At 57.1% G+C, this 18914-nt stretch overlaps 1 protein-coding gene across 2 annotated transcripts; it reads right to left on the bottom strand.

Annotated features, from left to right (window-relative positions):
- Positions 1-811: 811 nt before the first annotated feature.
- On the bottom strand, positions 812-18733 carry MAP4K2 (mitogen-activated protein kinase kinase kinase kinase 2). Of its 2 annotated transcripts, none has more exons than XM_088832292.1 (32): positions 18576-18733; positions 18394-18451; positions 18072-18162; positions 17921-17985; positions 17557-17612; positions 17197-17244; positions 17068-17110; positions 16608-16680; positions 16396-16527; positions 16259-16321; positions 15804-15885; positions 15605-15712; positions 15080-15158; positions 14702-14760; positions 13942-13985; positions 13822-13860; positions 13697-13730; positions 13488-13593; positions 13319-13407; positions 13203-13244; positions 13008-13092; positions 12835-12914; positions 12689-12749; positions 12489-12606; positions 8380-8438; positions 8175-8278; positions 7904-8081; positions 7096-7164; positions 6918-7004; positions 6604-6674; positions 6450-6505; positions 812-1033 (listed from the first exon to the last, which is right to left on the bottom strand). In XM_088832292.1, exons 1-32 carry the CDS (start codon positions 18669-18671, stop codon positions 1009-1011), a joined length of 2400 nt encoding a protein of 799 aa, XP_088688418.1. In that variant the 5' UTR covers positions 18672-18733; the 3' UTR covers positions 812-1008. The 2 variants fall into 2 exon arrangements, with proteins under 2 accessions (XP_088688418.1, XP_088688417.1); XM_088832291.1 differs by lacking the exon at positions 812-1033 and adding an exon at positions 2058-6343.
- Positions 18734-18914: the final 181 nt, after the last annotated feature.

The following is an 18914-nucleotide window of genomic DNA, read 5'->3' as shown; positions in this document are numbered from 1 at the left end:
TAGAAATAATAGCAAGATAGCTATGTGCAAATCACATATCTGGTGAAGGACTTTTATCCATACTCTCAAAACTCAGCAATAAGAAAACAGACAACTCCTGTGGTGTTAACTAAACTTACTGTAATCATTTCACAATATATGTGTATCAAATCATCACACAGTACACTTTAACCTTTCAATATGTTTTATGTCATTTGTATCTCAAAGCTGGAATTTTAATTCTATTTTTAAAAATATTTATTTCTGGCTATGCTGGGTCTTCGTTACCGTGAGCCGGCTTTCGCTAGTTGTGGCGAGTGGGGACTACTCTTCATTGCAGTGCTTGGACTTATTGCAGTGGCTTCTCTTGTGAGCATGAGCTTCAGTGGTCATGGCACACAGGCTCATTAGTTGTGGTGTAAGGGCTTAGTTGCTCCACACCATGTGGAATCTTCCTGGACCAGGGATGGAACCCATATTCCCTTCGTTGGCAGGTGGATTCTTATCCACTGAGCCACCAAGGAAGTCCGACAACCCTATTTTTAAAAGCAAAAGATTTGAATAGACACTTTACCAAAGGATATGTATACCAGTGGGCTTCCTAGGTGGCACGAGTAGTAAAGAATCCTCCTGCCAGCATAAGAGACATAGGAGATGCATGTTCCATCCCTGGGTCAGGATGATCCCCTGGAGAAGGAGATGACAACCTGCTCCAGGCTTCTTGCCTGGAGAATCCCATGGACAGAGGAGCCTGGTGGGCTACAGTCCATGGGGCCGCAAATAGTGGGACACAGCTGAGTGAGTGAACACACACATGTATACTGGCAGACCTTGCTTTATTGCACTTCGTTTTATTGTACTTTGCAGACTGTGTTTACAAATTGAAGGTTTATAGCAACCCTGTGTCAGGCAAGTCCATCGGTGCCATTTTTCCAAAAGTGTTTGCCTCCTTTTTCTCTGTTACACGTTGAGGGCTTCTCCGGTGGCTCAGCTGGTAAAGAATCCACCTGCAGTGCGGGAGACCTGGATTCAAGCCCAGGGTGGGGAAGATCCCCTGAAGAAGGGAACATCACATGTTGGTAGTTCTCACAATATTTCAAACCTTCAGCCAGCAAAAAGATACCATTTGCTGAAGGTTCAGATGATGGTTAGCATTTCTTAGCAATAAAATATTTTTAAATTAAGGTGTGTACATTTATTAAAGACATAATGCTGTCACACACTTAATAGACTTGGTATGCTGCTGCTGCTGCTAAGTCACTTCAGTCGTGTCCGACTCTGTGCGATCCCGTAGACAGAAGCCCACCAGGCTCCCCCATCCCTGGGATTTTCCAGGCAAGAGTACTGGAGTGGGGTGCCGTTGCCTTCTCCAAATAGACTTGGTATAGTATAAATGTAATTGTCATATGTTCTTTAAAACAAAAAAATTCACAGGACTCCCTTTATTGCAGTGACATGGGACTGAACCCATACTATTTCTGAGGTGTGTCTGTATATGGTAAATAAACATAGGAAAAGATGCTCAACATCATTAGTCATGAGGGAAAGACAAGTTAAAACCACGATGAGATACTACCACACACCTATTTGAATGACTAAAAGTAAACCAGACAGACAATACCAAGTGTTAATGAAGACTTGGAGGAACTAGAACTCTCCTGCACGGCTGGTTGGAATGCAGATGGTCCAACAACTTTGCAAAACAGCTTGGCATTTTCTTAAAAAGTGAAACAAGATTTTTTTTTAAAATCAGAATTGAACAAAAAAAATGTTTTAAGTGAAACAACACATACCACATGACCCAGCCCTTCCACTCAAAAGCATTTACCCAAGAGTAATGGAAGTTTATATCCACACAAAGACATGTATGTGAATGTTCATAGCAACTTTATTTGCAATAAATAGTCCAAAGCTGGCAACAGCCCAAATGTGGTATCAATAGGCAATTAGCTAAACAAACTGGAACATCCATCCAATGGAATACTTGACAATAAAAGGAATGACCATTAATATATGAAACAACATGGATAAATCTCAAAATAATGATGCTTAGTGAAAGAAGTCAAAAAGAGTCCATACCATATGTTTCTATTTATATAAATTCTGAACTATGCAAATTCACGCCTAGTGACAAAACAGTGGTTACTTGGGGCCGGGGAGGCAGGGAGGAACAGGAGGGCCTGATGACAAAGAGGAAGCTTTTGGGGCAATGGAAACATTTATCTTGATTGCAATAATGGCTTCACAGGTATATGTGTGTGAGAGTCATCAAACAGTACATTTTTAATATATGCAGTTCATTGCCAATTATATCTCAATAAAGCTGTTTTAAAAGAAGCAACAGAAGAAAGCAGCTAAAGAGAGGGACCTGCCCAGAGTTTGTCACAGAACATTGGTTTCATTATCTCCACTTGATTTCATCGTCTAGGAGAGGACTATCTTGGCTTTTTGGTTTTGTTTTCTAAGCCATTACTGAGTTTTTTGAGTGCTTGCCTTAAAATATTTAAACTTCTGTTTTCTAACAGTTTTTTTCTTCTGGATTTGTGACATGGCATGTGCTGTGCTTGGTCACTCAGTTGTGTCTAACTCTTTACGACCCCATACACTGTAGCCCACCAGGCTCCTCTGTCCATGGGGATTTTCTGGGTTGTCATGCCCTCCTCCAGGAGATCCTCCCAACCCAGGGATTGAACCCAGGCCTCCTGCATTGCAGGCAGATTCTCTACCATCTGAGCCAACAGGGAAGCCCAAGAATAGTGGAGTGAGTAGCCTATCCCTTCTCCAGGGGATCTTCCTGACCTAGGAATTGAACTGGAGTGTCCTGCATTGCAAGCGGATTCTTTATCAGCTGAGGGAAGTCTGTGACATGGCATGGGGGATCTTAATTCCCTGACCAGGGATGGAACTCGACACCTGCAGTGGAAACATGGACCCACTGGGCCACAGGGAAGTCCCTTACATAGTATTTGATACATACAAAAAGTATGTGGACCCTCACGTGCATTAGGAACTGAGCTATAAATTGAACATCCATGAACCCCCTCAACCAGCCTGAGAACCAAAATACTACCTTCGCAAATTCCTGAGGTCCTTCCTTACCCCAGTCCCACTACCCTCACAGGGACCATCGTTCGAGTTTTGTGCTTTTCTTCCCCGATCTAAGCGTTTGATCGTGTGTGTGTGTGCTGTTGCTTCAGCTGTGTCCAACTCTTTTGTGACCCTATGGACTGTAGCCCACCAGGCTCCTCTGTCCATGAGGTTCTCCAGGAAATTATACTGGAGTGGGTTGCCATGCCCTCTTCCAGGGAATCTTCCCAACCAAGGGATCAAACACATCTGCATTGCAGGTGGATTCTTTAACTTGACTCAGGGTATGGGCCAGCTACCCAAACATCCTGGGGTGACTTGCCTCTTCCACTTACCCACAGGATGGCTTAGAGAGGCTGATCTGACCCATCCCAGAGGCTCCTGCCCAGGGAGGTCAATGTGACAGTAGCTATCACAAGAACAAAGCCAGCTCTGACCCAGCAAGGCCACTTCCAGGAATTTATCCTATGGGGCACTTGAGTATGTACAGAGTGGCACTGGCTTAGGAGTATTTATTGCTGCATCATTTGTAATATCACACTAGTAGAAACAACTGAAATTTCCATCAGTAGGATCTAACTATGGTTAATTCCCATTAGTTATGAGAAACCCATACAGTGGAACATCACTAAATATAAAAGAACAAAGGTGGAGGCACTGATCATGGAAAGTTCTCCAGGACAGATTTTTTTTTTTTTGGTCATACTGCACAGCTTGTGGGATCTTAGTTCCCCAACCAGGGATCAAACCTGGGCCCCGAGCAGTGAAAGCAGAGTTTTAACCACTGGACTGCCAGGGAATTCTCTCCAGGATGGATTTTAAAGGGCAAGATTAGAACACCGTGTGGAATCTATCACCATGTAAGAAAGGGGAAAGACGAGTGCATGCTGAACTGCTTAAACATGCGTGAGTGCTTCCAGGGAGTTCATAAGCAACTGGGACCTGGGTAGGAGACTTGTCATTATTATCTACTTTGTATTTTTTTTTTTTAAATTGTGGGACTTCCCTGGTGGTCCAGTGGTTAAGATTCAGCGGTTCCTGGTCTGGGGCAGGGGCGGCGGGGGGTGAGTTCCACAGGCCACGTGGTATGCTCCTCCCCAAAAAAAAACACCTGTGTACCATGGCCAAGGGTTATCTATTAAAAAACACACAGATAAAATAACAATTTTGGTCTTTCAGTGCATATTCCCTGGCTTCTTGACCTTTCTTTGGCTAGTAGCCAGCCTTTGCTGGCAGCAAATATTTTATCAAAGGTCCCTGCTTTTCCCAGGCCCCCTGCTTTTGGCACTTTACAGTCTGACCACCCCCCAACTGCTTTAGTATGTTGGGGGACCAGCCTGCCACAAGGTGGCACTGTCTGCTGCCTGCTGCTCTGTGGGCCGAGTCCTCCCGGGGTACCTGGGCGTCAAGGGTCAGGGTCTATGTCCACTGGGCAGAAGCTCACCTCCCCAACCCTGGCACTCCTCAATCCTGCACCTCTGCCAAGAAATCTGGAAAAATGGAAGTTAGGAATCATCCCTGTCACCCCCTCCACCTGGCACATCAAATGCCCCCCAAGTGGGTGTAGGCAAACCTTCAGAACCTGGAAGGTGCCTCTTCCCTTCCTTTGGGTCTCAGGGAGAACACAGGAGCTGTGTCTCCACTCCTGATCTGAGCCCCCATTTCAGTTGAGAAACCCTCCCTTGTCCCTGAGAGAGAAGTCAAAGCTCTGCAGGAGGGTGGACAAGGGGACAATGTGACGAACACGAGATGGCTTGGGGTCCCCTGCCAGGAGCACTAGGGACTGGGCTGCCATCTACCCACCCACTCAGCACTTCATTCATTTATCAAATATTTACCAACGGCCCACAGGTGCAGAGTTCTCATGCAGCACTTGAACATCAGAAGGGAGGCGACCCGGCCAAACTGACCTTGAACCTTTGCTCAGGCTCCTCCCCCAGCCCCAGGCCTCCCCACCTTCTGCAGCCTCAGTCCTGCCTCACCTACCCAAAGGCTCTGCTCAAGGGCAGCCTGGTCAGTGCCTGGGACCACAGCACTGTCTAAGAGGGACACGTGGGAGAATGACCATGGAAAGCCCAAAGCCAGCAACAGGTGGATGGATGTACCCTTGAGATGCAGGCTCCTCAAGGAGGACAGCTGCCCTCACTGGGGGCTGGCCCACATCTGGGTAGGAAATCCCTCTGGGAGCCCAGGAACTCTTGTTAAATGGACACAGGCTAATCTTCCCAGAGTCTAGCTTGATGAGCACGCCCATGTTTAGTAATCCCAGCCTGACAGAGCAGACAGCAGGTGGGAGGCAGCCCCAGGCCTGGGTGCGGGATGCAGGTCGTGACAGGCTGTCTCCACAGGCTGCAGCCTCCCTGGGGCTAGGTAGAGCAGCCCTGGGCTGGCCCCTTCTGGGCCCTTCCACAGGCTACCTGGTGGGCTCCCACCTGGGACAGGGGTCCTCTGGATGAATCCGTTGTTCGGCACCTCCCCCCACCCCATCAGCATAACTCCTTGGCCACAAAGGAGACCTCACACTGCAAGGCAAGGGGGCTCATCATTAGCAGGGGAGCCCAGGAAGACACAGCGACCCTGAGATCTCATGGGGGGCTGAGGCCTCCCCTTTACCTCTGCCTGATTCCCCATAAGAGTCACCAGAACACTGGTGGCCCCCTTTCCATGTTTTATCCACAGCCCCTGGTGCAAAGAAAGATGCACTGGAGGGAGACATGGCGGAAGATGAGGCAGTGGGCTCAGCATCCCCTAACCCAGAGGGACCAGTGGAATAAAATCAAACCAGCTTTAATGCCAATATAGTCTCTCTTTTAAATACCATGTTCCCTAGGATGGAGCGCAGGGGCAGGCTCTTGGCAGGATGAGTGGAAAGGAAAAGTGGAACAAAATGGAATGGATAGCCCCGGGCTGCCCCCAAACTGCCCAGGGCCCTGCCACGGTGCTCTGGGGACCAGCTGCCCGCTTGGGAGGGGGATATGACAGCAGCTTCTTCTGGTCCAGTTATTGCAGAGGTGTGGGCTGCGGGCCCCTCCCTTCCCCAGCCCCCAGACTCTTCTCAGGATTTCTGCCCTTTCAGACCAGCAGAACCAGGGCCTGAGCTCCTCTGATCTTGGAGGGGCCCCCTGACTGAAAGAATTGCCACGTGGGGCGAGCAGGGGTGCCCCTGACCAAGCCAGCTAGGTGACTTGCTCAGTAACTGCTCTGGTGGCCTGTGAGAATGTAGAGGTTGCTGTGAGCCCCGGGCTTGTCGGTGGGAATGCTCTCAAGGATGATGTCTCTGGAGGGGAGGGAGAATGGAGATGAGCAAGGTGGGAAGGCACAAGGCACCGCCATCTGTGTGTGTAGGGGGGTGACTGATGGGGAGGCTGGGCACCGTGTCCTACCTGTGGGCACCGAGCACTCGGAAGATCCTCGTCTCATCTGTGATCTCCTGGGTCACCTGGGAAGAAAAGGGGCACTGAGGCCACCCCAGCGCACCTTCCCCTAGAAGGTGGGGACCACTGGGTGGGGAGGCCTAGGTTCCCAAGTCCCCCTCACCTCATTCGTGTCCAGGCTGCGGCCCTGCATCCCATGGCTCCAGAAGGCCAGCACGCTGTCCTGCAGGCACACTGGGAAGGGCCGGGCCACCATCAGCCCCGTGCCTGACCAAGGGCCACTGGTTCCCCCAGCTATGCCCTGGGCCTAGGTGTGGGTCACAGACCAGACTGCAGGTGGCCAGGATGGCTCTCAAGAGGGGCTGGGGGACCTGCCTCCTTGTTCTGCTGCCAGCCCGAAGCCCCAGGGCCACATCATGCACTCCAGGCTGGCATCTTCTATACCCACCCCCACCCCCCACTGTCCAGTTCACTCACCCACAGTCTCAATGGGGAAGTCAAAGGTCAGCACGGGCGCCAGTGTGGCCGTGGGCTCACCCAGCAGGTTGACAATCCTCACGCAGCCTGCACAGGGACGGGGTGGGGGATGCTGATGGGTGGGGGACTCCCTTATTACCCACTCCAACACCCTGGCCCTGATCCCAGGAATACTCACGGTCAAAGCAGACCAGGACTGTGTCCCTGTCCACCTGGATCACCTGCTGGGCCGAGCCCGGGAACCCCTCTGCAGTTAGAGAAGGAAGACACGGCCTGGCTGAGCCACCAGCCCCGCTCTGGCTCCAAGAGGAAGACACGGGGCGGGGGGCAGATTGTTAGGCAGCCTTTATCACAAGAGCACCCTGGGGGACACTGGATCTCACTGCACAGCTGGGGAACTGAGGCTTGGCACCAAAGTGACCCATCCACAGGGAGCCGGGCTGAACCCCAGGGAGCCGCGGAAGAGCAGGGATCCGGGAGTCAGCGGAGCCAGGCTTCAAGACTCAGTCACTGTGTGACCTCGGATCTCTGAGCCTCAGGTTCCTTAACTGTAACCCTGGCATGACGATACCTACCTCACAGGGCTGTTGTGAGAATCAAGAGTGAAATCTCATGAGACCCCTGGCTGGGAGTGTGGGCACCGTACGGTCCAGGGTGCCTTCCCCCTCCTTCACCCACCATCATTCCCTTTACTCCCTGAGCTGCCCCAGCACCCAGGATCCTGCTTCCTTGCTCAGAGTGAAGGCCTCTGGCTCCTGCCTTCCCCAGCTTGGCTGTCCCTGCAGCCCCCGCGGAGTTGGGTCAGGTTGTCTTAGCTGCTGAGCCCTTTGGTCTAGTGACATCTTCTATGGAGAGACCCAGCTGAAGGGAGGCTGGGAGCTCAGGATCCCCAAGGTCTCCATGGAGCTGTAAACTGTGGGGCACGCTCTATAGACACATATCACGTGCACACACACATTCACGCAGAGCCTGGCCCTCCAGCTCACCAGGTGGCATGAGGATGTCCGGGGTCAGGCCAGCCTCCAGCGGTAGGACATGGAACAGGACACGACAGCCGGGCCCCTCGGGGCCCTCGGCTCCCACACACACCTGTGGGAGCTCCTTCCCATCCAGTACCAGCGGCTCCAGCATCCCTGCTGGGCTGGGCAAGGGGCTGGAGAAGTTCTGGGGGCAGCAGTGGCACTCAGGTCTTCATTTCCGCCCCCAGACCCCCTGCCGCCCACCCGGGGGGGGGGGGGTCCCTCCACCACCCCGCACCTTCAGCAGCAGGAACTTCTGCAACGGCTCGTACCACTGCAGCAGGAGCAGGCTGGCGGGGAGCGCGGCCAGTAGGAAGGTGCTGCCCGTGTGGGGGTTCCGCACTGCGGGGAGAGGAAGCGATGGGCCCCGGGGCTGTGCCCGCCTGCACCCAGCTAGCCCCGCCCCACCCCGCCCCCTACCCCACCCGCCCCCCAGCTCTTACCCACACGACACTGCAGGCAGCCTTTGGTGTCAGGAATCTTGTTGGACAGGGCAAAGCGCCTGGGGGGACAGCAACCAGGGCAGGTGTCCCTGGAGTCATCCTGGGCAAGGCCCACCCCCCACAGAGCCCTAAGGATGGGTTCTAACACCTTCCCTGCCTCACAGGTGGCAGGCTGAGGCTCTGAAAGGCCAAATCACTTGCTTGAGTAACTGAGAAGCGGATGTGATGCTGGGCCCGAGGCTCCAGCACCCAAATTGACAGCCTGGAGCCTGTATATCCAGACCAGGGGTTTGCCCCACAGAATTCTCTCTAACTGTGACTGGGGGGCAAGGCCCTTGACCTCTCGGTGCCTCGGCTGATTCCTCTGCAGATGGGGGGTGGGGGGTGCGACCGTGGTACCCACCATGCAGGGTCACAGTGAGGTTTGTATGAGTTAACTCAGCAGAGGGCTTGCAGCAGAGCCCACCATAACAGGTGCCCTCACAGAAGGCTAGCTTTTCTCATCCCCTCTTAATATTTTCCCACCTATTTTCAGTCACTGAAAATCCTTTTTAAGGAAAGGAAGGATGCAAATGCTGTTGTTGTTTAGTTGCTAAGTCGTGTTCTACTCTTTTGCACCCCATGGACTGTAGCTGGTCAGGCTTCTCTGTCCATGGAATTTCCCAGGCAAGAATAATGGAGTGGGTTGCCACTTCCTCCTCCAAGGGATCTTGCCAACCCAGGGATCGAACCCGCATCTCCTGCATTGGCAGGCGGGTTCTTTACCACTAAGCCACCGAGGAAGCCCAAAATGAAGAAATGAATGAAGAAGTGAAGGTGTGGAAGGGCTGGGAGTTGACTCAGGCTCCAGCTCCTCCTTCAGCCAGAGCACTCAGGGCCGGCTCCCACCCCACATGCCATATGTCACAGGTGGGCAAGCTGGCCAGAGATGAAGACTCGCAAGAAAACGGCAATCGCCCTGTCCACTTCTGTTTCCACTGAGGCTATTACACGGGGTGGCCAGTGGGGGGCTTCCTTTGGTGCTGAGGGAGAAGTGGGGTCCTTGCTCTGGTTACCTGCTGTCCCCCAAGCCCTCAGGGGAAGTTCTGAACCCGCTTCTTGCTCTGAGGAACAGGGCAACATGCCAGCAGCCCAGCCACTTCTCGCAGTGATCCAGGGCCCGCCTGCACCCTCTGCTGGGACGCGGGCCCCGCCGGGGAAGCTAGCACCTCTCCCCGCCACTTCACTCCTCTCTCCCCTGTTCCTTCCACTCTCTTCCCAGGGGGCCTTCGTATGGGACAGAGGCAGATCTTTTTTTTTTTTTCTCCAACAATTCGAGATCTCCACTGTGACTTCCCGAACACACACCCAAAGCTGCCTGTGACTCGGGGCTGTATTGGGCCTGTTTCCTGTGGGTCCCGGGCCAAAGCAGAGGTTGGCTTGGGACTGAGGTCAGGAAGCTCCAAGGCCACTGGGTTCCCAACGTGGTCCTCGAGCGAGCCTGCTGCATAAAGGGCCTGGGCCCCTCATCTCCCCAGTGGGTGTAGCCACGACCCAGCCTCCCCCACCCTCCCCACCGGCTTCCACCACCCACCTGGTCATGGCGATGTCTAAGGCCACAGCCCACCTGCCCGCTCAGATCTCAGGGCCACCCCCAACTCCCCCACAAGAGCTGAGGCCTGTCTTGTACATTTCAAACTCCACGTGACACCATTGAATTCTGCCCCACCCGCAGCTGATGACAGCTCCATCCTTCCGTTGCCAAGGCCAAAACTCGGGAGTCATCCTTGACTCCTCTCTTTCTCTTCCATCCACCAACTGTCAGGAAATCCTGTTGGTCTGGCTTTCAAAATAAAACTGGAACCTGACTGCCTCTGTCCTCCTTCACCGCTACCCTGGCCCAAGGCGCCATCATGTCACACCAGCCTCCTGCCAGGCCTCTGCTTCCGCCTGTATCTCCTCCAGCCTCCTCCCAGCGCAGCAGCCAGACTGACCTGTGAGAACCTCAGTCAGGGCACACTCAGTCAGGGGTAAAGGTGTCTCTGTGGCAACAGGGCCCTCGGAGGCCAGTCCCTTCTCACTACCCCCGTGTGGACCCCCTGACTCCCTGCTGTTCCTCATCCAAGCAGGCCTGGCCTCTGGGCTCCAGCCCCCACCCCCCACTCCCCAGATATGCTCAGGCCTCACTCCGTCACCACCTCCAAGCCTTTGCTCAAACAGCACCCTCTCAGGGATGTCCTTCCTGACCACCCTGTGAACACCGCCTCCTGACCCTCCTCCACGTCACCACTGCACTGCCTCCTTCCTCACGTCCACTGTTGTCTGACCCTCTTGACAGAGAGTCTGAGGAGTACAAGGGTCTCAAGTTCCCAGGAGGTTCTCATGCCCAGGAGACTGCCTGGCACATACCAGGTGCTGGACGGCTGAATGAGGGCCTCTACCACCCATGGACAGCGGAGCCTGGCAGGCTACAGCCCATAGGGTCACACAGAGTCGGACGCGAATGAAGAGACTTAGCACGCACACACCACCTCATAAGCACACCTCGCAGTCTGCTCACTGGGGGTCTCCCAGTCCCTGCCTTCCCCTCATGCGCACTCTCATTATTCCCCAAGTCCTGTCAACCCTACTTCCTAAATATTGCTCAGGTCCGTCCAGTTCCCACTGCCCTCCCTCGTCTCGGGTCACCACACTGGCCTCCTTTCCCGGCCCTCTCATTGGTCTCCTGCTCCATTCATCCTTCCCACTGTCACCACAGCCGTCAGCAGGCGCTCCTGTGTCCATCTGCTCAGACTAGCCCCTCTCTCCTTCCCCAGCTCCAGGAGAGGGCGCATGACCCAGGCCTGGCCCCTGGCTCCTCATCCCGTGGCCTCAGTGACCAGCCCAGAAGTGGGCACGGCCCTCAGCTAGGCCTGTGAGAATTGGCCCCAGCCTGTGGTGGGAATTACTTGGAAACAGAGGTTGCAGTTCCACGGGCTTATTAGCTAGTGAAACACTGGGTGGACCTGCAGGTAGCTGTCACTGGACAGGAAAGCCTACTTGAGGATGTAGGTGACAAGAGAAAAACAGAGCCAGGAGATGCAGGAAGACGCCTAAGGGTACTACTGGAGCCTGAGTCCAGCTGGGCCTGCAGCTGACCCTACTCCTGTTAGTGCTATATGTTAATGCTTGGTTGCTCAGTCCTGTCTGACTCTTTGTGGCCCCATGGACTATAGCCCACCAGGGTCCTACGTCCTTGGGATTCTCCAGGCAAGAATACTGGAGTGGGTTGCATTTCCTTCTCCAGGGGATCTTCCCAACTCAGGGATCAAAACTGGGTCTCCTGAATTGCAGATGGATTCTTTACTATGTGAGCCACCAGGGAAGCACCAGACCCCACTCCTACCCAAGGCATTAAATTCCCCTTTGTGCTGAAGCCAGTGAGTGAAATCACCTGCACCAGGAAGAGTCCTGACTGCCATACAGAGGGATCCTTTTAAGATGCTCCCAGTGCCACTGCCAGTCGGACAAAGCCCAGATCCCGGCCTGGCATCAAAGGCAGGGCTCTACCACCTATACGGCTTCCTCTTGGGCTGCTCCCCGTCCCCCACTCAGGCCAAACACCTTCTACCTCCCCAGATCGCCTAGGAAAATTCACACATATTCCTCCCTCACTGGAAGGCTGATCTCTAACGCATCTGCCTGGAAGACGCCCATGTGCTCTCAACTTCCACAAGCTCGCCTGGCCTCTTTGAGGCCTCCCCGCCCCTCCCAGCTCTGGCTCACCCCAGAGCTGAGTGTTAAGGACTCATGGGACTTGTTGTCCCCAAGCCCAACCTAAGAACTGGCGTTTCCCGGTGCTCAGAAGACATTTGCCCCACAGCCTACCCACCACGGTGCCAAGGGCTCGCCTGACATACTCACATCCACTGTCTCCTTCCCTCCCGACAGGCCTGGCAGCAGAGGGAGGGAAGGCTACCAGCCGGGCTGACCAAAGAGGAACCTGGGCCTCAGAGAGAGGCCAAGTGACATGACTAAGATCCCAACAGTCTCAGGACCAGGAAAGGCCATGTTCCAGCCCTGGCTCTGTCCCTCCAGCTCCCCAGGGTGCTCCCACCCCCACAGGGCCAGGCTCCCCCAGGGTTGCTGACCGGGGGATGATGCGCTGGGTGATGCGGTTGGTGGGGATGGAGAGGGGGACCTGCTGATGTAGCCGCCGCTGCTCAAAGAGGCCTGGGAGGTCATGGGCCCAGATGTGCGTGGATTTCCCTGCGGAGGGAGGTGCGGGGGGTGGGGATCAGAGTTGGGGGGCAGGGTGCTGGCCCCGCCCCCTGCCCGCCCCACCCGGTACCTGAGAGGGACAGTAGCACGTTGTTCACGCAGTAGAGCCAGGCGCAGCGGTGCGAAATCAGCTGGAGGCCACAGAGTGACAGGTGGACAGTGGTCAGCCCCCAGGCCCCCCAGGCCCCCGGCCCTTCCCTGCCAGCCGGGCCTCACCTTCTCCAGTGTATCCTCATGCAGTTCGTGCAGGTTGAGGGTATAGATACCTTCCTCGGCTCCCACCACCAGGAACTGGTCTGCAGGTTGGGGCATGGGGTCAGAGGTCAGCTACATCCCCTGGCCCAAACCAGGGATTCCCAGTCTCCTTCTCTGTCCCTGGCCCTGCCTACCCCGGGTGACAGGGTGAATCCAGGTGATAGCAGCATGGATCCGCAGGGGGCAGCCATTGAAGACCTTGGAGAAGCAGGCGCCCATCTGGAGAGGAGGCAGGAGGCTGATGAGGAAGTTAAGGGGCAGTGGGGGGGCGGTAGAGGCGGGGTGGGCAGCAGGCAGCCGGGAGGCGGAGCTTTGAGACAAACACTTACGTGCACCTTCGGGGTCGGGGGAAGCCCGTGGCAGGATGACCTCTGGGAGGGAGGAAAGGAGTCAGGGTCTTACCCGCAGACTCCCATCTCCCCACCCGCCTTCAGCAGCCCCTCACCTCAGGATCTTCCCGGTGCTTCATGGTGGCCCAGGCGGTGGAGAGCAGGGGAGGGCTGGCGGGGCCTGGGTGCAGTAGGGGTGGAGTTCCTGCAGGCACAGAGTGGCCGTGAATTCCAGTCCCAGACCACCCCCAGGCTGGCCTCCTGCTCCCCCACACCTGGGTTCACCTGGGAGGCTGGGGTGAAGGTCCTCAGCTGGAGGCTCAGTGGGAGATGACCCCAAGAACGGGGCCCTCTTGATGGTTCCTATGGTGTCATCTGGAGAGTCCAGCTCCTGGCGGGAGGGTCAGGGGACCCAGCCAAGCTGTTAGCAAGTGACCCTGTAACCTACTCCCAGCCAGCAGCACCCCCACCCCCAGCTCCCCTCCACTCTGAACCTGGAGTTCCAGGGCCGGCCGGATGGTCAGGCTCCTGTTGGGGACAGATTGGAGGGAGACAAGGTGTGAGGTATGACGGGGTCATGAGCCTGGTCCCCACCCCTCTCCGGGCTCCGGGCCCTCACCTTTCCTCCAGGGCCTCCTGGACTGACTGCAGCAGGCTCCTGGGCGGGGATGGGGAGGGGTCAGAGGTCAGCCTGCCCTCCTGCTCCTGCCCCCCGGCAGCTTCCTTCCCCCTCACTCACCCGCTCAGCTCCTCCTTCCCCAGCAGCGTCCACTCCTCTTCCCACTGTGGGGAAACCAAGTCAGAAAGGCCAGGAAGGAGGCAGAGAGACAGACAGGCAACGTGAGAGGGCACTGGAGAGATGCGGGAAGAGAGACAGAAGGCAGACAGAGACAGACAGATGGAAAGTGAGATGGTAACAGGCAAGAGACAAGCTGTGAAAGAGGGACAAAGGCAAAGAGCGACAGAGACGGTGAGAGAGACGGAGACTGCGGGGCGAAGAGAGGTGCTGGTAACAAGACGCCGCGAGACAGCAGAGACGGTGAGCCACACAACCCGGCAGTCACCGCGGCGGAGGCGGAGCGGAACCTGCCCAGGGAGGTGGTGGTGGGGCGGGGGCGGTCCTCCAACGCGGGACAGGCCCATGTGTGTTTTTTGGCCATGCTGCATGAAGCATGTGGGATATTAGTTCCCCGACCAGGGATGGAACTCCCACCCCCTGCAGCAGAAGCGTGGACCGCCAGGGAAGTCCCAGCCCCACATCTTAGAAAGGCATGATCGCTCTCTGCCACCCTTCACCAACTGTCCAAAACAGCCTGCCCCAGGAAGGAGCCCCCCGCCCTCCCGGTCCCCGCACGGACAGGTCTGTTAGAATGGCTCTCCCAGGCCTAAGGGCCAGGCTGCTGCCGCTGTCAAGGCTCCTGGGTTTGAGATGCTTAGCCGCCGGCAGAGATCCCTAGCCCTGCCCCAAGGACCACCCAGCCACACAGCCAGCCCCTCACCGGTTCATTTAGTGGGTCTGTTTCCTTCCTGCGTGGGGCGCCAAATTTCACCTGGTGAACTGGGGGCCCAGATCCAGGGGTTAGGGGGCCAGAGACTAAGGACTGACCCCTAAACTCATACCAATTCTGCACACAGCTCCCCACCAACTCCACACACAGGCCCCCACCAACTCCACACAGACAGCCCTTTGCCAACTCTCCCAATGCTATACATTCAGCCCCCTGCAAGGCAAACATATAGCTCCCCACCAAGTCCACACTCAGCCCTCCATCACCAAATTCACATACATAGCTCCCCAATCCAAACAGCCCCCCACCAAATCCATACACACAGCCCCCCAATCCATCCACAGCTCCCCCTCCCAAAAACAGACTCACACTGGATCTCTGAGGGGGTCCTCTCGGCTGGGCCATGCTGCCCCCGAGAGTGAATGGTGTCCGGAAATATGTCATAAGTCTACAAGAGAACACACACAGTGGACACACGCCCACACTCAGCTCATACTAGGTAGTCCTTGAGGTACCTTATACACACTGATGTGTTTGTAGTCACAATAACGCTCCGAGATTACCATGAGATTAAATGCACCTTCCTTTCACAGATGAGAAAACCAGCACAGAGGCAAGGAACTTGCCAAAGATCACAGAGAAGACAGAAAGTGGCTTAAGTTAAGGACCTGCAGTTAAGGTGGCCCTTAACTTCACCGGGTCAAGGGCAAGCGCCTATTGGAGTGGGCAACAAAGAGAGAAACAGGCTCAGGGACAACTCCTAATGGGTGGGCTCAACCAGATCAAAGCTCCCTGTGCTGCAAACAGACAAGCTGAAGGGACATGACTGTATCACCTCTGTACTCCTCACCCCCAGACCAGGCCAAGACCACGTCCCCAGGGGTTCTCACTTACCTCCAGCTCACAGTCTTCCGGGGAGGGGGTTCCCAGGTGGGGATCGTTGGCCTTGTCCAACAGCTGTGTGAGGAGAGCCCGAGGCAGCTGCTGGGTTGTGAAGGGGTGCTGGAGGATGGAGGGGGGTGCAGCTTGGTCCCTGGCCTCCGGTCCCTGCCTCTGAGCATCAGGCCCCCTGCTCCACCCTCCTGCCTCCCACCTGCAGAAGCTTCTCTGCTGTCGGTCTCTTCTTGGGATTCTTGGTCAAGGCAAGCTTGAGGAAGTGATGGAAATTCTGGGTCCTAGTGGGTACAAGAGCCCCCCGGCCCCAATCCCGGCCCAGATTAACCCTCAGGCAGAGCATCCTGCCCCCACTCCAGAGGATTCTGCTGAGCCTGCCCAGGAAGGAGCCACCTTGAGGCCGCAGGCAGCTGGCCTGAGCAACACTGCTGTTGCGACACGGCAGCGCCTCCATTATCAACCATCTGCCTTTCTTCCTTGTCCACACAGGCCCCCGGCACGGAGGCAGGGCTCAGGCCCCACTCCTGCAGACGGTCTGTGGAGGCCCAGGAAGGGCATACCCTCAAGGCTGCACCCGAGGAGCCCGCAGACGGCTCCTCCACTCCCATCAGGCTGGACTGAAAGGGGGGCCCCAGCAGGCGATGTGGCCCTTACCAGCGAGTCTTATCTCTCAGTTTTGGTGGCTGGAAGCTGCTCTTCGACATGAGCATCAAGGCCCTGTGGAGACCACAGGTCAGAGGTCAAGGGTTACAGGGCTCTTGGGCCAGGCCAGGGGCAAGTGTTCTGCTGACCTCATGGGATGCAGGTGGAAGAGAGGCGGCTGCAGCTCGCCCAGCTCGATGGCAGTGATGCCCAGGGCCCAGACGTCACACAGCTCATTGTAGCCACCTTTGCGCTCCACGGCGGCCACCTCTGGGGCCATCCTGGAGGCAAGGTCACACATGAGATGGCCAGGTGCCTCCCCTCACGGCCCCCACCCCCTCAGCCAGAGGCACAGCCTCACCAGTATGGAGTCCCAATGAAAGACCTTCTCTTGGCCACAGACGCTGTCAGCTCGCCTGACACCCCGAAGTCAGCTGCAGGGAGAAAAGTCGCTCTCACCCCACCTCAGGCTGCTGCTCCCCACCCACAGCCAGGGCACAGGCTCAGGATGCACCTGGTGGGGCTCAGACAGCAGGTGGCCCAGGCTCAGCTACCACGGCCACAGGCACAAGGCAAGGCCAGGTTCCCTCCTGGGAGGGGTTGACCACCTTCTAGCCCTGACCCAGTGCCTGGTCCCGGGTTAGACTCCATACAGACCCAACCACATCCAACTTTCCAGCAGGAAGGGAGAACAGTGCCATGTTCTAAACGGGGAAACCGAGGCTCAAGTGGTAAAACAACTTGCCCGAGGACAAGCAGGCTCCCAGACTCCAGGAGCTCCCACAGAACCCTCGCCCTGACGGTGTCCCCAGGGTACTGACCCAGCTTGACATCTCCCTGGAGGGTGAGGAGAAGGTTGGCTCCCTGTGGGAATGGAGGAGAGAGAATCCCGTCTGGTGCCCCCAGGAGTCCCCTCCTCCCTCCCACGATGCCCTTGGCCAAACCCCTACCTTGATGTCTCTGTGGATCTTCCCCTGAGAATGCAAGTGGTGGAGCCCCTGCGGACAAAAAGGAGCCCCTGAGAGCAGCTACCCCGTGTATCTCCCCTCTCCTGAACCCCCTCAGGCCTGGGGCCCCCCACCCAAGCAGCTTCCTCCACCCCTCTCCCCAAACAGGAAGTGACTGAGCCAAAAGGGAAATGGGCTGCTTCCGGCAATAGGGCTGGGGCCCCTTCCCCCCAGGACCCACAGCCCCTCAGGCAGCTTGGCCTGAGGGACTCCACCCACCCCACCCCACCCCACCCCACTCCACCACACACAGGGGCCTGCTGAGCTGCCTGCCCTGCTCCTGAGTCCTACGGGCCCAGCTACCTTCAGTGCCTCTCGACAGACATAGGCAATCTGCCGCTCCTCCAGAGGCCCGGTGGCTGCAATGGAAGGGGTAAGGGCTGGCTTGGGGGTCTAGGGGGTATATGCTGACCCACCCAGGCTCCACCCTGTGTAGGGGAAGCAGCAGGCACTGCTGGCGAAAGGGGAGTTGGCCACATCCCCTCCCGACATAGGGTAGGATACACAGCCCAGAGAAGGACAGCATTTTCCTCAAGGTCACACAGCCAGTGAAGAAGTGGAGAGGGGCCCAAGTGCAGGGCCTCAGTGCTCTCCTCCTGCCCTATGTTGGGATAGGGGGATGGGAAGAAGGCTGTGGCCCTCTGGGGCCTGGAGTCCTAGCCCTCACCGTGGTAAATCTCCTGCAGGGACCCCCCTCCGCAGAACTCCATGCAGATCCACAAGCGGTCATTCCTGGGGTGACACAGAGCTGGGGTGGGCACATGGCAGGGCCACATGGGGGCTGCCTGGGGGCGGGCAAGGGGATAAAGCAGCCTCACCTGAGGTAGCTGCCAATGTAGGCCACCACATTGGGGTGGCGGCACTCACGCAGGATGGTGATTTCCTGCTGAAGGGAGCTGATGTCGTCCCCTGGGAAACACGGCATCATGAAGGGGGCCGCCTTAACTCAGTGCCCCCATCTGCAAAATGGGCAGAGTGCCTCCTCTCTTCAGGCCATACAGGTGCCAGCCGACAGTACCTCCTGGGGCCTGCCTCTCAGGGGGGCCTCGGAAATGGCAACTCTCCGCCCCTCACACCGTGCCCGCCCGCGCCGCACTCTGCCCTCCCTCCAGCGCTGAGGCCCTGGCTCCCGGCCCTCACCTGGGTCTAGCTTGACTATTTTGACCGCGGCCAGTTCGGACGTGACCGTGTCGCGGGCCTGCAGGGGCGGAGGGGGTGAGGAGGGATGAGGAGGAGGCGGGGCCGGGGGCCAGCTCCCGCAGCAAGACGCAGATCGCGTACCCCGCTCTCAGCTCTCCCGCCCGGCCCGCCGCCCGGCGCACCTTGTAGACGTCGCCATAGGTCCCGGCCCCCACGCGCTGCAGCAGCTCGAAGCGGTCCCGTGGATCCTGCAGCGACACGTTCTGCAGCAGCGCCATGGCCCGGCGCCGGGCAGGCGCGAGCTGCGGAGCCGGCGCGGGGCGGCGCGGGGCGGGGCGGGGTGGGGAGGGCGGGGCGGGGTAGTACCGCCGGGGCGGGCGCCGGTGGCTCCGAGGCCGCGGGGGCGGGACCCGGCCCCAGGGCGGGGCCAGGCCGGGGATGCCCCGCCGCCCGGCCGGGAGGAGGCGCCCGCGGGACAGACCCTCGGCTGCAAGGGGAAGCCCCGATCCCGGGCGGAGCGG

Source organism: Moschus berezovskii, chromosome 25, assembly GCF_049115385.1.
Source record: "Moschus berezovskii isolate FMDL1 chromosome 25, NW_MosBer_1.0, whole genome shotgun sequence".
Classification (NCBI taxonomy): Eukaryota; Metazoa; Chordata; class Mammalia; order Artiodactyla; family Moschidae; genus Moschus; species Moschus berezovskii.
Note: the sequence above shows the minus strand (reverse complement) of the source record. Positions and strands in the feature narration are given on the sequence as shown.